Source organism: Corythoichthys intestinalis, chromosome 6 (assembly GCF_030265065.1).
Source record: "Corythoichthys intestinalis isolate RoL2023-P3 chromosome 6, ASM3026506v1, whole genome shotgun sequence".
NCBI classification, from domain to species: domain Eukaryota; kingdom Metazoa; phylum Chordata; class Actinopteri; order Syngnathiformes; family Syngnathidae; genus Corythoichthys; species Corythoichthys intestinalis.
In genome coordinates, this window is record NC_080400.1 from 60,002,427 (window position 1) to 60,019,377 (window position 16,951).

The following is a 16,951-nucleotide window of genomic DNA, read 5'->3' on the forward strand; positions in this document are numbered from 1 at the left end:
GGGATTCAAAAAACTAAATAAATATAGCGATCGCTTCCACACACATCCAAGCGGTCCATATCATTCAGGAGCATAAAATACCGCGTGTATTATGAAATAAACATGCTTTTTCGTGTCACAAGCACTTTAAATACGTCACATGGTTTGTATTTTTTTTTGACGTTTTTGCATTCTATAACTTAATTTGAGTCTATATGTATCATCATTAAGAGCTTTTATTTCGTTTTGTTAAATAAAAAAAAAAAATGGCACACACACAAATAACGCGTTTAGGGTCCTTTTTGCAGAACTAACACATTCAATATGGCGGACGCGCTTACGCTTGCTAGCATCTAACACCGTAAAGCGGAGTCTATTCATTTTAGATGTCTATTTTTTTCTTCTTCACTTTTTTACGTGCTCGTGAGCTGTTTCGTTTTATTAAGTATCAATTGGTCATTCCGTAAGGTATCGAACGTAAAAGAAGCTAACATTAGGTGTCAGGACAATAATTTGTGCACCCTTCAAACATAGGAAAAGTTGTGGTAGGAATGTGAGCGTTTTTCTGGAGAAGGAAAACAAACATGGCTGCGGTGGAGCTAGATTGGATCCCAGAATCACTATATAACTCTGCTATATCAGTCGTGGTGGACAACTACATTCGATCAAGAAAGGACATACGCGTACTCCCAGAAAACATACAGTTCGATGTTTACTATAAGGTAAGATTGTCCAGTCGGGTCTACGGGATAGATTGAATTTTGGAGTTCAGTTACGGCTAACATTTACTTGTCCGTCTGTCAATAGATGTTGCTGCATTTTAACAATGGTATGCAAAAAGTATGGATTGTGGAAACGGTATATTGTCGAGCACAGTTGTCGTTTATCTCGAGTTAAATATGATACTACTAGGGATGCGACCATCTATCAATGGAGAAAAATAATAATCATCTTTTAGGCTACGTTTTGCTATTTTCTGCTAGGTTTACAGAACCCGTGATGACCCCTTGTTAAATTCCATTCAAAAATTCTAAATAGATTTTTATGTTATAGGGGAAATAAAAAATCTGCCAACGGAACCAGCCATTTTATTTCTTGGTAAGATTTCTTAAAATAAGACATCCATTCAAGATGAAAGATCTTGAAAATTGTTATAAAAATAGTATTTATATAAGCCTAAAATGTAGTATTGCCTGCTCATTTTAAGCACTATAACAAGCCAGTAATGTTTTAAATGAGTGCCAGTGCTTCAAGTGATATTTACTCACTTAGATTTCTTGAAATAAGAAGAATAGCTTGCTCAAAATAATTATTTAACAGTTATTTTAAGCAATAAATTAGGATCTTTAATAGGGCTGTCCAGATCGCATAGTTTTGCACCTGAGTGTGAGTCACCTGATTTTGAGAATTTGCCAATACTGAGTCCCAATCCGAAAATTATTTATTTATTTTTTGCCTTAATTTGAACAAAAGATACAAACGTGTTACAGCACTGTTTTCAGTACTTGCTCATCCTCTTTTTTTCCCCCAGGAGTGTTGCGGAGGATAAAACGTATATATCTTTGTTTCTTTTGGCAATGCCATTGTAATTCTGAATTACAGTGGTACCTCTACATACGAAGTTACTTTGTTCCAGGACCTTGTTTGTAAGTCAAAATGGTCGTATGTCGAGCATGATTTTCCCATAAGCATACATGATAATTCCATGAATTTCTTCCACAGCTTGAAAACTTACACTAAATCCTTAATAAATACTGCTGGTACTATCATAAATGGCAATTGCACTACTAGCATTAAAAAAAAAAAAAAAAAAGAAGATAATAATAATGCAGTATAATAATAACGATAATTCCTATAATAATGTAATGAATCTTGTTCTAATGGGGTGGATGTGCTTTGCGTGCTTTACGTGAACGCACCGGGTGGCTAACGTGACAGAGTAAGATAGGTGCGGTAGAGATTTTGCTTTCTTTTAATGTTCTGTTGTTGTTGGCGTCAACTGCGGCAGATGGTAGTTGTGTTGTGTTGCATAAGTTAAAAACCAGACGAAGCGGGCGATTTCAGTGGTGACACTACCACAATAATAATAATTGTAACCTTAACTTATAAAGACTGGCAAACGGAGGTTGGAGGAGAACCGTCGAGATGGTAGACATTCTACAGCTATATTGTCGGGCCAGTTCATGCACGAGCACACCGAGCACTATCATTATTATCATTATTAGCTATTTTTCTATCATTTCCATCTTCACATCAATGGTAAGCGTCACCTTTTTCCTTTTTTCACCTCCTGCACTAATCTTCTTCCCCATGTTGATTCCTCTCACAAGAAAATCCGCCGTGCATCCTGCTTGAGGGAAAAACAAAGAAATTGCGATGCTGTCCTAAATTGTATTTCGAGCATGCCTTTGGATGCAGAAACAAATGGCGAGTCAAATTTTACGTCGGATATCGAAAAGATCGTGTGTCGAAGCGATCGTCTGTCGAGGTACCGCTGTATTTGCATGTCCTATTACTTTGATTATAACTTCATTTCCTTTATTACTTTTTTAAATAGCATATTTTTTTTCAATTCAAATTTCATTAGTTTTGTCTTATTTTTGGGTCTAATATGATCATGACGAACGTGAAAGTGGAAAAAAAAAACATATTTATTTTTTTATATAGGTGAAATTGTGCTGGGGAAAAAAAACAATACCAAGCAAGGGCATGTTAACATTTTTAAATATAGAGAGACAAAAAAACTTTAAAAATTATTTTTTTTTTTAAATGGGCCAAATTAGGTTCAGGGCTTGAAGAGTTGAACACACCTGCCACAAATGTCAAGTAGTGATACAACCTGTGTTTAAAAAAATGCAACGCAGTAGCATACATATTTTTATTGAAATGTAAATATATTTTGATACAAGTGTCTACTAATCATGTGATTTTGACTTTTAGGACTGCTGTTTATTAATTTCATTCATTACAAATTCATTAATGTTTGTATTGTAACCAATGGTGTGTTCTTTGTTGCTTCTATGTTGCTATGTTCAACTGCATGAGTATGGTAATTTATCCACATTTGGCTGGCAGTGCGGTACAATTGGTCAACTGTTGAGTGAAGATAGGGACATCTTGAGGCGATTGGTGGTACTACTATGGCATAATGAATCCCATCAATTAAAGATGCTGATCGATCGGGTTCGATCACGTCATTTTCAAAGTATTGAAATATCGGACACGCCTTTTTTAATATATGTATATATATATATATATATATATATTTTTTTTTTTAATTAAATCGTTTTCTAATTGTATTTAAAGTGCATGTGACACGAAAAAGCATGTTTATTTCATAATACACGCGGTATTTTATGCTCCTGAATGATATGGACCGCTTGGATGCATGTGGAAGCGATCGCTATATTTATTTAGCTTTTTTAAGCCCGCGCCATGAAAGTGAGTGACTTCCGGCTTCGGTCTTGCATTGAGGAGGAGGGCGCTGTGACTTGTACGGGTGAAGGCGTCCTCTTCACTATACAGCGGACTGTTGTGTATGAAGATGAAGGATTCAGCTGATTTTGCGGATTAATACGTTTATTTTTCGCATCACGCCAGCCAAACGGCTGCAGAAAAATCATTCTGTATGAGGGAGAGGCGTATGCGCCTTTTTGGAGTTTCAAAAGGTTCCCATTCACCATGGGTATTGGCCAAAACAAGCCCAACTACTGTGGAACCATTGGACTTACGAGGAAGTGAGTAAACATCTTGTTTTGTATTATGTCAAATACGAATACAGCGATTACGAAGTAAACACTACAAACTTTCTTTAAATAAAGGACTACTTACGTTTGATCATTGATAGGCATTAGCATGGCACATAATGGCACATTAGCAGCACGTTAGCTTCACAACAACTGCAGCCGCCCTCCTCTGAGGAACGAAAAAAATTGCTCTCCGCCGGGCGGTTTTCCAATCCACGAGGACAATCGACAACGCAGTCGTCATGTCAAATAATCCGGGCTAGTTATGTGTGATTCTCCGCTTCGAAGACTTTGAAACATCACTCGGTTCGGGTTAGCATGTCGGCTAGCTGTCATGCCTCTTGCTTTGTTTACATTCTCCGAAGCCGGGGAAGGGAAATGACATATGTCCGATTTAGGTGTCATAAAATATCGTTCGGGAGCTGTGACAGTAAAGGTGAAGTCGACAGTTTTGAGCATTATGGAGTAATTTTACCATGTCGTCCTGAATAAGTGCATTGTATATTATTTCATATTCCATTTAGCACAAGACTGTTATTTGTCATGACCATGTCATTTATTCAGCAATTGGGGAAAATACTTGGATAAAAAGAATATCCTGTAAAAATATTGAAGTAAAGCAGAGGTTGCGCTAGACTTTTTCGTTGTCTGTCATTTTGACTGACAGGGTCATAAAAATCCGGTCAAAATCTATATTTACACGTCACTTAAATTTTTAAAATGATGATAATGACATTGTGGTGACCCTTTGTTTGGCATAATTCACCTTCCGTACTTGTGTGTCCATTTGGCCGAGCGCGTTACCGGTGTAGGTTCAAGCGCCTACACCGGCTACGACAGTCACGTGACAGAGACACTTAAGAGCCGCGCGCGGTCCCCTCACTATCCACTCGCTCTCGCTATATGATTGGCCGAAGAGTCGAAATGCTCTCCCGTGAAATGCCTGTTTAAAAATGTTCCCGTTGTTACTTCTTGCGTTCGCTTATAAGTGCCCATTTAAAAAGGAAAAGCGATGGATGATACTACACACAGAGCGTATTATTAACAAATGTTAAAGTTGTATAATCATATAGCGAGAATAAGAAACGTCACTGAGGCCCCAGTAAGTAGGTAGCCCACCATATGTAGTAGTGATGCACGATAATGCATTTTTCAGCCGATACCGATAACCGATAATTTCCTCCTCGTTCCAACCGATAACCGATAATGTCAAGCCGATAATTTTATTAAAGATTTATGTAAAATTTTAAAGTATACACAAGAGAAAATATTGCTGTGCAAAAATAATATTGCTCTTTTTTTTTTCAACATCAAATGTGAACAAGTAGTAGTAGTAGTAAATTCCAACATCTAAACTAGCGCAACTCGGACGTCACGCAACTCGGACTGTGTGCAGGACAGGGTGGTGGCAGATCCTCCTCTCTAATCATCTCATTAGAACCTAACATGCTCGAAAGTCGCCTATTTACATTCCCACACCCAAGAGATAAAAACCCCCATTGTAGAGAGTACTACAAAAAAGGAGCCACTACTGAGCTGTGCAGCCAAGCCCTTATTCAAAACCAAAATTAATCTTCTAACTGGGCCAATTCGACCAAGTGTGCCAACTATTGTGGCTCTATAAGCTCCCTGAGTCTCTGAAAAAAAATATTTCCTTTAAATGGCGAACAAAGGGTCGTCACGGCAACAGACAGAGACACGTGGACATGGGCCGTAAAAAAGTATTTTAATAGGTCTTGAAACTACAATGACCAACATGAAAAGAACTGGACATGTTTTGGAAAAACGAGTGACTTTCTATCGCCACTAGTTGGCGCTGTAGGGTTGATGCAAATGACCCCTACAAGGCCCTTCAGGGTATGACTCTCAACAAGCACGGGAAGTTTGGCGCAGATATCTTGTATATCTGCCGAGTTATGACTGTTCAAAGTTTTTGGAGAGAAAAATTGTTGACAGTCATTTTCACTTTCCTGTTTGGACCCCTCCGCTTCAACGAAACTTCAATATTTTTCATCAGGCACCTGAAGACAGGTCTTAAGGCTTCCCTTTTGCAGGTTTGAGGTAGATTGATTTTTTCCCTTTAGAGGAGGAGTGTGTCCCGTAAAAAAGGGCATTTCCTGTTCCCACTAGGAGGCGCCAGGCACAAATGGTAAATTTTCAATCCAGTCCTGCTCAGGCTGGTATACCTCACACACATGCCAGATTTAAAATAGATTGAACGTTGTATGAGGGAGTTATCAGTCATTTTCCGAATTCGGTGTTTTGGCGAAAAAATGGAAGAATTTGGCGCCCCGCCCAGGTCAGGCCCGTGAATGAAAACACACCATTTTTATAACTTAAGATTTCATATGCCTCATGAACAGTCTCACCAATTTTGAGAATGATTAAACTAATTCCCTAGGTGCCAAGGTGTAAAATGTGCACACTGTAAATCGATAAAAAGTTCACATTCAATCCAAAATACCCGATTTCCTGTAGGATTTGGAATGTGTGTGCAAGAGACTTTTTGGAGCAGTTTTGCACAAAGTTTTGACTCTCCAAATTTCATCACTCTATGTTAGAAAAACCTAAATGGAGAGGCCTTTTTGAAAATTTCAAGGGGGCGCCACTGAGCCATTTTGTTAAATTGTTTCGTAACGTTGCAAGATTATCGAACGTTATCCAAAGCCGCATGTATGTGCAAATTTTGGTGAGTTTTTATGCATATTCAAGCCTCCAAATGTAAACTCTTACTGTGAACCCATGAACATTTCACATTCGATCCAAAATACCCGATTTCCTGTTGGATTTGGAATATGGGTGCAAGAGACTTTTTGGAGCAGTTTTGCATAAGGTATCTACTCCCCAAATTTCCTTGCTCTATGTTGAAAAAACCCAATAGGAAAGGCCTTTTTTAAAACTTCTTTCTGTCGCCACTAGTTGGCACTGTAGAGTTGATGCAAATGACCCCTACAAGAACCTTCAGGGTATGACTCTCAACATACACGGAAAGTTTGGCGCAGATATGTTGCATATCTGCCGAGTTATGACTGTTCGAAATTTTTGGCGAGACAAATTGTTGACGGTCATTTTCACTTGCAGTTTGGACCTCTCCGCTTCAACGAAACCTCAATATTTTTCATCAGGGACCTGAACACATGTCTTGAGGCTCCCCTGAAACAGGTTTGAGGTCAATAGATTTTTTTCCCTTGGAGGAGGAGCCTGTCTCGTGAAGAAGGCCATTTCCTGTTCCCACTAGGGGGCGCCAGGCCTAATGGGTAATATTTCAATACAGTCGTGTTCAGGCTGGGATATCTCATATACATGCTAGAAATGAAAAAGATTGAACGTTGTATCACGGAGTTTTTAATCATTTTCTGAATCTGGTATTTTGCCCAAAAATGGCCGACTTTGGGACCACGCCCAGGTCAGACCCTTGAGTGAAAACTCACCATTTTGAAAACTTAAGATCTCATATGTCTCCTGAATAGTCTGACCAATTTTGAAGACGATCCAACTATTTTCTTCAGCGACAAGGTCTCAAATGTAAATCGATAAAATTTCACATTTGATCCAAAATTTCCGGCTTCCTGTTGGGTTTGGAATATGGGTGCAAGAGACTTTTTGGAGCAGTTTTGCACAATGTATCGACTCGCCAAATTTCATCGTTCTACGTTGAAAAAACCTAATAGGAAAGGCCTTTTTGAAAATTTCAAGGGGGCGCCACTGAGCCATTTTGTTAAATTTTTTTGTAGATTATCAAAATTTTTGCAAAGTTGCATGTATGTGCAAATTTTGGTGAGTTTTCGTGCATGTTCAGGCCTCCAAATGTAAACTCCAACTGTGAACCGATAAAAATTTCACATTTGATCCAAAATATCCGATTTCCTGTTGGATTTGGAATATGGGTGCAAGAGGCTTTTTTGAACAGTTAGGCATAAGGTATCTACTCCCCAAATTTAATTGCTCTACGTTGAAAACCTGAGAGGAGAGGCCTTTTTGAAAATTTTAAGGATCAAGGGGGCGCCACTGAGCCATTTTTTGACATTTTTTCAAAACGACACAAGATTATCGAATTTTACGCAAAGCCGCACGTATGTGCAAATTTTGGTGACTTTTCGTGCATGTTCAGGCCTCCAAATTGGCCATTTTCATTTGCCCTGAAAAAAGAATAATAATAACTAGGCCTGCAAGCAGGACTGAACGGGCCCTCGCAATCTAGCGCAACTCGGACGTCATGCAACTCGGACAGTGTGCAGGTCAGGGTGGTGGCAGATCGTCCTCTCTAATCATCTCATTAGAACCTAACATGCGCGAAAGTTGCCTCTTTACATTCACACACCTAAGAGATAAAAACCCCTATTGGACAGAGGACTACAAAAAAGGAGCGAATAAAGGGTCATCACAGCGACAGACATGTGGACATGGGCCGTAAAATAAGTATTTTAAAAGGTCTTGAAACTACAATGACCAACCTGAAAAGAACTGGACATATATTTAAAAAAATGAGTGACTTTCTATTGCCACTAGTTGGCGCTGTAGGGTTGATGCAAATGACCCCTACAGGACCCTTCAGACTATGACTCAACAAGCACGATATGTTTGGCGCAGATATGTTGTAGAAGTTATGACTGTTCAAAACTTGTGGTGAGACGAAATGGCTTCAGTCATTTTTACTTCTCCTGTTGGACCCTTCTGCTTCAACCAAACCTCAGTATTTTTCATCAGGCACCTGAACACATGTCTTCAGGCTCCCCTGATGCAGGTTTGAGGTGAATAGATTTTTTTTTTCCTTGGAGGAGGAGCCTGTTTCGTAAAAAAGGCATTTCCTGTTCCCACTAGGGGGCGCTAGGCCTAATGAGTAATATTTCAATGCACTCGTGTTCAGGGTGGGATCCCGCACATACATGCCAGATATGAAAAAGATTGAACGTTGTTTCAAGGAGCTATTAGTCCTTTACTGAATTTGTCATTTTGCCGAAAAAATGGCCGACTTTGGCACCACGCCCAGGTCAGACCCATGAATGAAAACACACCATTTTGAAAAGTTTAGATTTCATAGGTCTCCTGAATTGTCTAACCAATTTTGAAGATGATCCAATTGATTCCCTCTGTGACAAGGTCTCAAATGTGCACCCTGTTAATTGATAAAAATTTCACATTCGATCCAAAATACCCGATTTCCTGTTGGGTTTGGAATATGGGTGCAAGAGACTTTTTGGAGCAGTTTTGCACAAGGTATCGACTCCCCAAATTTCATTGCTCTACGTTAAAAAAACCTAATAGGAAACGCCTTTTTGAAAAATTCAAGGGGGCGCCACTGAGCCATTTTGTTACATTTTTTTGTAACGTTGCAAGATTATCGAAATCCACACAAAGCCGCATGTATGTGCAAAATTTGGTGAGTTTTCGTGCATGTCCAGGCCTCCAAATGTAAACTGTACTAGAAATGGACAGAAATTTCACATTTGATCCAAAATACCCGATTTTCTGTTGGATTTGGAATATGGGTGCAAGAGGCTTTTTTGAGCAGTTAGGCATAAGGTATCTACTCCCCAAATTTCATTGCTCTACGTTGAAAAAACCCAACAGGAAAGGCCTTTTTTAAAACTTCTTTCTGTCGCCACTAGTTGGCACTGTAGAGTTGATGCAAATGACCCCTACAAGAACCTTCAGGGTATGACTCTCAACAAACACGGAAAGTTTGGCGCAGATATGTTGCATATCTGCCGAGTTATGACTGTTCAAAGTTTTTGGCGAGACAAATTGTTGACGGTCATTTTCACTTCCAGTTTGGACCTCTCTGCTTCAACGAAACCTCAATATTTTTCATCAGGCACCTGAACACATGTCTTGAGGCTCCCCTGAAACAGGTTTGAGGTCAATAGATTTTTTTCCCTTGGAGGAGGAGCCTGTCTCGTAAAGAAGGCCATTTCCTGTTTCCACTAGGGGCGCCAGGCCTAATGGGTAATATTTCAATGCAGTCGTGTTCAGGCTGGGATATCTCATAAACATGCTAAAAATGAAAAAGATTGAACGTTGGATCACGGAGTTTTTAATCATTTTCTGAATTTGGTATTTTGCCTGAAAATGGCCGACTTTGGGACCACGCCCAGGCCAGACCCTTGAATGAAAACACACCATTTTGAAAACTTAAGATCTCATAGGTCTCCTGAATAGTCTGACCAATTTTGAAGACGATCCAACTTTATCCTTCAGCGACAAGGTCTCAAATGTAAATCGATAAAATTTCGCATTTGACCCAAAATTTCCAGCTTCCTGTTGGGTTTGGAATATGGGTGCAAGAGACTTTTTGGAGCAGTTTTGTACAATGTATCGACTCACTAAATTTCATTGTTCTACGTTGAAAAAACCTAATAGGAGAGGCCTTTTTGAAAATTTCAAGGGGGCGCCACTGAGCCATTTTGTTAAATTTTTTTGTAGATTATCAAAATTTACGCAAAGTTGAATGTATGTGCAAATTTTGGTGAGTTTTCGTGCATGTTCAAGCCTCCAAACGTAAACTCCAACTGTGAACCGAAAAAATTTCACATTCGATCCAAAATACCCGATTTCCTGTTGGATTTGGAATATGGGTGCAAGAGGCTTTTTTGAACAGTTAGGCATAAGGTATCTACTCCCCAAATTTCATTGCTCTACGTTGAAAACCTGAGAGGAGAGGCCTTTTTGAAAATTTTAAGGGTCAAGGGGGCGCCACTGAGCCATTTTTTGACATTTTTTCAAAACGACGCAAGATTATCGAAATTTACGCGAATCTGCACGTATGTGCAAATTTTGGTGACTTTTCGTGCATGTTCAGGCCTCCAAATTGGCCATTTTCATTTGCCATGAAGAAAGAAGAATAATAATAATAATAATAATAATAATCCTTTGCATTACAATAGGGCCTTCGCACGTCTAGTGCTCGGGCCCTAATTAAAAGTGTGTTTCCTGTTCCCACTAGGGGGCGCCAGGCGTAATGAGTAATATTTCAATAAAGTCATGTGCAGGCTGAAATACTTCACATTCATGCCAAATATGAAAAAGATTGCACCTTCAATCAGGAAGTTATTACCGTATTTTTCGGACTACAAGTCGCACCTGAGTATAAGTCGCACAAGCCAGAAAATGCCCAACAAAGAGAAAAAAAACATATATAAGTCTTACCGGAGTATAAGTCGCAATTTTGGGGGAAATTTACTTGATAAAATCCAACACATAGAACAGATATGTCATCTTGAAAGGCAGTTTAATATAAAAATACAATAGAGAACAACATGCTGAATAAATCTACAGTGTACAGTGCATAAACAACGAAATGCGAATATACTGTCCTCACCAGGACGCTACCGCTCGGTCCTGGCTATATACAGCGAACTCCAAAAAGACAATGCTGGACGTCCGCATAATTTGTTGAATCAATTTGGTCCTCGATAGCAAACAGGTTCACATCAACGTAAATAAATGATAATTAGGTACTATTGCAGCAATAACATAACAGATTAGCATGCGTTCGCTAGCATTAGCACACCATTCAAACAACCACACAACTGGCTGTAAGTGTCCGCTCGCGGGTGGAAAACACACAACAACAACAGAAAAGATGATACACGCAGGCGTTGCCTCTGTAGAGATATTTTAAAAGCATAAACAATGAACGTAGCTTCGCAGCCGTCTTTCCCTCTCGCTAACTCGCCCACTCACTCACTCACTCACTCACTCACTCACTCACTCACTCACTCACTCACTCACTCACTCACTCACTCACTCACTCACTCACTCACTCACTCACTCAGAGCTACGTAGCTGTCTGTCTTCTTCTGGTGTGCGAGCGCTCTTCTTCACGTAAACAAGTGCGAGTGCGCTCCCAGGTGGGCGTGAAAGCGCCACAAACTAAATGCATCCATTTCAATTTAAAAAAGTCAATTATACAATTGAACATACATTGCCAAAGGCAGAACGCGAACGTGGCCATAGCTATTAAGAGTTATTCAGATAACTATAGCATGCTAACAAGTTTACAAAACCATTAGTCCAAAACACCAAAATAACATGGGAAATTTTATCATAATGTGTTAATAATTTCACACATAAGTCGCTGCTGAGTATAAGTCGCACCCCAAAGCAAAATATGAAAAAAAACGCGACTTATAGTCATTTACTGAATTGTATTGTCAAAAATAAGACACATTTGCTCCCCTGGCCAGGAAAGGGCCGTGAATGAAATGTCACCATTTTGATAACCTAACATCTCATATGTGTCAATAATAGTCTGACCAATTTTGAGGAGCATTCAACTTACTGCCTCGGCGTAATGGTGTCAAACGTGCATGCTGGTTTTAGACAAAAATGCCATGTTGTGCAAGATTCAATCCCTAATACCCGATTTCCTGTTGGGTTTGGAATATGGGTGCAAGAGACTTTTTGGAGCAGTTTTGCACAACGTATCCACTCCCCAAATGTCATCACTCTACGTCGAAAAAAACTAATAGGACAGGCCTTTTTTAAAAATTGAAGGGGGCGCCACTGAGCCATTTTATTACATCTTTTGGCAATGTTGCTAAATTCATGAAATTTACATGAAGCCGCATGTATGTGCAAATTTAGGTGAGTTTTCGAACATGTTCAGACCTGGAAATTGGCCATTTTGTGACAAAATGCCGAGGGTCTTTTCACTTTCCTGTTTGGGTACTGCTACATCAACGAAAACTCAATATTTTTCATCATATACCTAAAGACATGTCTTAAGGCTCCCCTGATGCAGGTTTGAGGTCAATTGATGTTTTTCACCAGGAGGAGGAGCCTTTCTCGTAAAAATGGGTGTTTCCTCTTCCCACAAGGGGGCGCCAGGCCTAATGGAAAATATTTCAATGCAGTCGTGTTCAGGTTAAGACACCTTACACGCATGCCAAATATGAAAAAGATTGGACCTTGTATCAGGAAGTTATTAATCATTTACTGAAATTGGCGCGTTGCCAAAAAAACACCCGACTTTGGTACCCCGCCCAGGTTAGGCCCGTGGACGAAAACTCACCATTTTCACAACTTAATATCTCATATGTCTCATGAAGACGTACACCAATTTTGAGGAAGATCCAACGTACTGGCTGGGCGCAATGGTCTGAAACGTGCATGCTGGTTTTCGCCCAAAATGCTATGTTTTTCAACATTCAATCCAAAATATCCGATTTCCTGTTGGGTTTGGAATATGGGTGCTGCAGACTTTTTGAAGCGTCTCTGGACAACGTATCCACTCCCCAAATTTCATCGCTCTACGTTGAAAAACATCAAAGCAAAGGGCATTTTTAAAATTTCAAGGGGGCGCCACTGAGCCATTTTTTGATTTTTTTAAAAAACGTTGCTAAATTTTCGAAATTTTCGCGAAGCCGGATGTATATGCAAAATTTGGTGAGTTTTTGAGCATGTTCAGGCCTTCAAATTGGCCATTTTCATTTGCCATGAAAAAATAATAATAACTAGGCCTGCAAGCAGGACTGAACGGGCCCTCGCAATCTAGCGCAACTCGGACGTCACGCAACTCGGACTGTGTGCAGGTCAGGCTGGTGGCAGATCCTCCTCTCTAATTATCTCATTAGAACCTAACATGCTCGAAAGTCGCCTATTTACATTCCCACACCCAAGAGATAAAAACCCCTATTGGAGAGAGTACTACAAAAAAGGAGCCACTACTGAGCTGTGCAGCCAAGCCCTTATTCAAAACCCAAAATTAATCTTCTAACTCGGCCAATTCGACCAAGTGTGCCAAATACTGTGGCTCTATAAGCTGCCTGAGTCTCTGAAAAAAAATATTTCCTTTAAATGGCGAACAAAGGGTCGTCACGGCAACAGACAGAGACACGTGGACATGGGCCGTAAATAAGTATTTTAATAGGTCTTGAAACTACAATGACCAACCTGAAAAGAACTGAACATGTATTGGAAAAACGAGTGACTTTCTATTGCCACTAGTTGGCGCTGTAGGTTTGATGCAAATGACCCCTACAAGGCCCTTCAGGGTATGACTCTCAACAAGCACGGGAAGTTTGCCGCAGATATGTTGTATATCTGCCGAGTTATGACTGTTCAAAATTTTTGGAGAGAAAAATTATTGACAGTCATTTTCACTTTCCTGTTTGGACCCCTCCGCTTCAACGAAACTTCAATATTTTTCATCAGGCACCTGAAGACAGGTCTTAAGGCTTCCCTTATGCAGGTTTGAGGTCGATTAATTTTTTCCCTTGGAGGAGGAGTGTGTCACCGTAAAAAAGGGCATTTCCTGTTCCCACTAGGAGGCGCCAGGCACAAATGGTAAATTTTCAATCCAGTCGTGCTCAGGCTGGTATACCTCACACACATGGCAGATTTAAAATAGATTGAACGTTGTATGAGGGAGTTAACAGTCATTTTCCGAATTCGGTGTTTTGGCGAAAAAATGGCCGACTTTGGCACCCCGCCCAGGTCAGGCCCGTGAATGAAAACACACCATTTTTATAACTTAAGATTTCATATGCCTCATGAACAGTCTCGCCAATTTTGAGAATGATCAAACTAATTCCCTAGGTGCCAAGGTGTAAAATGTGCACACTGTAAATCGATAAAAAATTCACATTCAATCCAAAATACCCAATTTCCTGTTGGGTTTGGAATACGCATGCAAGAGACTTTTTGGAGCAGTTTTGTACAAGGTATTGACTCTCCGAATTTCATCCATCTACGTTGAAAAAATCTAAATGGAGAGATCTTTTTGAAAATTTCAAGGGGGCGCCACTGAGCCATTTTGTTACATTTTTTCGTAACGTTGCAAGATTATTGAACGTTATGCAAAGCCGCATGTATGTCGAAATTTTTGTGAGTTTTCGTGCATGTTCAAGCCTCCAAATGTAAACTCCTACTGTTAACCGATAAAAATTTCACATTTGATCCAAAATACCCGATTTCCTGTTGGATTTGGAAAATGGGTGCAAGAGACTTTTTGGAGCAGTTTTGCACAAGGTATCAACTCCCCAAATTTCCTCACTCTATGTTGGAAAAACCCAATAGGAAAGGCCTTTTTTAAAACTTCTTTCTGTCGCCACTAGTTGGCACTGTAGAGTTGATGCAAATGACCCTTACACGAACCTTCAGGGTATGACTCTCAACAAACACGGGAAGTTTGGCGCAGATATGTTGTATATCTGCCGAGTTATGACTGTTCAAAGTTTTTGGCGAGACAAATTGTTGACGGTCATTTTCACTTCCAGTTTGTACCTCTCCGCTTCTACAAAACCTCAATATTTTTCATTAGGCACCTGAACACATGTCTTGAGGCTCCCCTGAAACAGGTTTGAGGTCAATAGATTTTTTTCCCTTGGAGGAGGAGCCTGTCTCGTAAAGAAGGCCATTTCCTGTTCCCACTAGGGGGCGCCAAGCCTAATGGGTAAAATTTAAATGCAGTCGTGTTCAGGCTGGGATATCTCATATACTTGCTAGAAATGAAAAAGATTGAACGTTGTATCACGGAGTTTTTAATCATTTTCTGAATTTGGTGTTTTGCCCAAAAATGGCCAACTTTGGGACTACGCCCAGGCCAGACCCTTGGATGAAAACTCACCATTTTGAAAACTTAAGATCTCATATGTCTCCTGTATAGTCTGACCAATTTTGAAGACGATCCAACTATTTTCTTCAGCGACAAGGTCTCAAATGTAAATCGATAAAATTTCGCATTTGATCCAAAATTTCCGACTTCCTGTTGGATTTGGAATATAGGTGCAAGAGACTTTTTGGAGCAGTTTTACGCAATGTATCGACTCACCAAATTTCATCATTCTACGTTGAAAAAACCTAATAGGAAAGGCCTTTTTGAAAATTTCAAGGGGGCGCCACTGAGCGATTTTGTTAAATTTTTTTGTAGATTATCAAAATTTACGCAAAGTTGCATGTATGTGCAAATTTTGGTGAGTTTTCGTGCATGTTCAGGCCTCCAAACGTAAACTCCAACTGTGAACCGAAAAAATTTCACATTTGATCCAAAATATCCGATTTCCTGTCGGATTTGGAATATGGGTGCAAGAGGCTTTTTTGAACAGTTAGGCATAAGGTATCTACTCCCCAAATTTCATCGCTCTACGTTGAAAACCTGAGAGGAGAGGCCTTTTTGAAAATTTTAAGGGTCAAGGGGGCGCCACTGAGCCATTTTTTGAAATTTTTTCAAAACGACGCAAGATTATCAAATTTTACGCGAATCTGCACGTATGTGCAAATTTTGGTGACTTTTCGTGCATGTTCAGGCCTCCAAATTGGCCATTTTCATTTGCCATGAAGAAAGAAGAATAATAATAATAATAATAACTAGGCCTGCAAGCAGGACTGAACGGGCCCTCGCAATCTAGCGCAACTCGGACGTCACGCAACTCGGACTGTGTGCAGGTCAGGGTGGTGGCAGATCCTCCTCTCTAATCATCTCATTAGAACCTAAGATGCTCGAAAGTAGCAAAAACCCCTATTGGAGAGAGTACTACAAAAAAGGAGCCACTACTGAGCTGTGTAGCCAAGCCCTTATTCAAAACCCAAAACTAATCTTCTAAGTGGGCCAATTCGACCAAGTGTGCCAAATATTGTGGCTCTATAAGCTGCCTGAGTCTCTGAAAAAAAATGTTTCCTTTAAATGGCGAACAAAGGGTCGTCACGGCAACAGACAGAGACACGTGGACATGGGCCGTAAATAAGTATTTTAATAGGTCTTGAAACTACAATGACCAACCTGAAAAGAACTGAACATGTATTGGAAAAACGAGTGACTTTCTATCGCCACTAGTTGGCGCTGTAGGTTTGATGCAAATGACCCCTACAAGGCCCTTCAGGGTATGACTCTCAACAAGCACGGGAAGTTTGGCGCAGATATGTTGTATATCTGCCGAGTTATGACTGTTCAAAGTTTTTGGAGAGAAAAATTGTTGACAGTCATTTTCACTTTCCTGTTTGGACCCCTCCGCTTCAACGAAACTTCAATATTTTTCATCAGGCACCTGAAGACAGGTCTTAAGGCTTCCCTTATGCAGCTTTGAGGTAGATTGATTTTTTCCCTTTAGAGGAGGAGTGTGTCCCGTAAAAAAAGGGCATTTCCTGTTCCCACTAGGAGGCGCCAAGCACAAATGGTAAATTTTCAATCCAGTCCTGCTCAGGCTGGTATACCTCACACACATGCCAGATTTAAAATAGATTGAACGTTGTATGAGGGAGTTATCAGTCATTTTCCAAATTCGGTG

At 40.0% G+C, this 16,951-nt stretch overlaps 1 protein-coding gene across 2 annotated transcripts in view; it reads left to right on the plus strand.

Annotated features, from left to right (window-relative positions):
- Nucleotides 1-373: 373 nt before the first annotated feature.
- Nucleotides 374-16,951, plus strand: part of appbp2 (amyloid beta precursor protein (cytoplasmic tail) binding protein 2) — a 105,854-nt gene continuing 89,276 nt past the window's right edge. For both annotated transcript variants that reach the window (XM_057839714.1, XM_057839715.1), the window contains exon 1: nt 374-701. In XM_057839714.1, the coding sequence (XP_057695697.1) occupies nt 564-701 (138 nt within the window). In that variant the 5' untranslated portion in view covers nt 374-563. The remainder of the gene's footprint in view (nt 702-16,951) is intronic.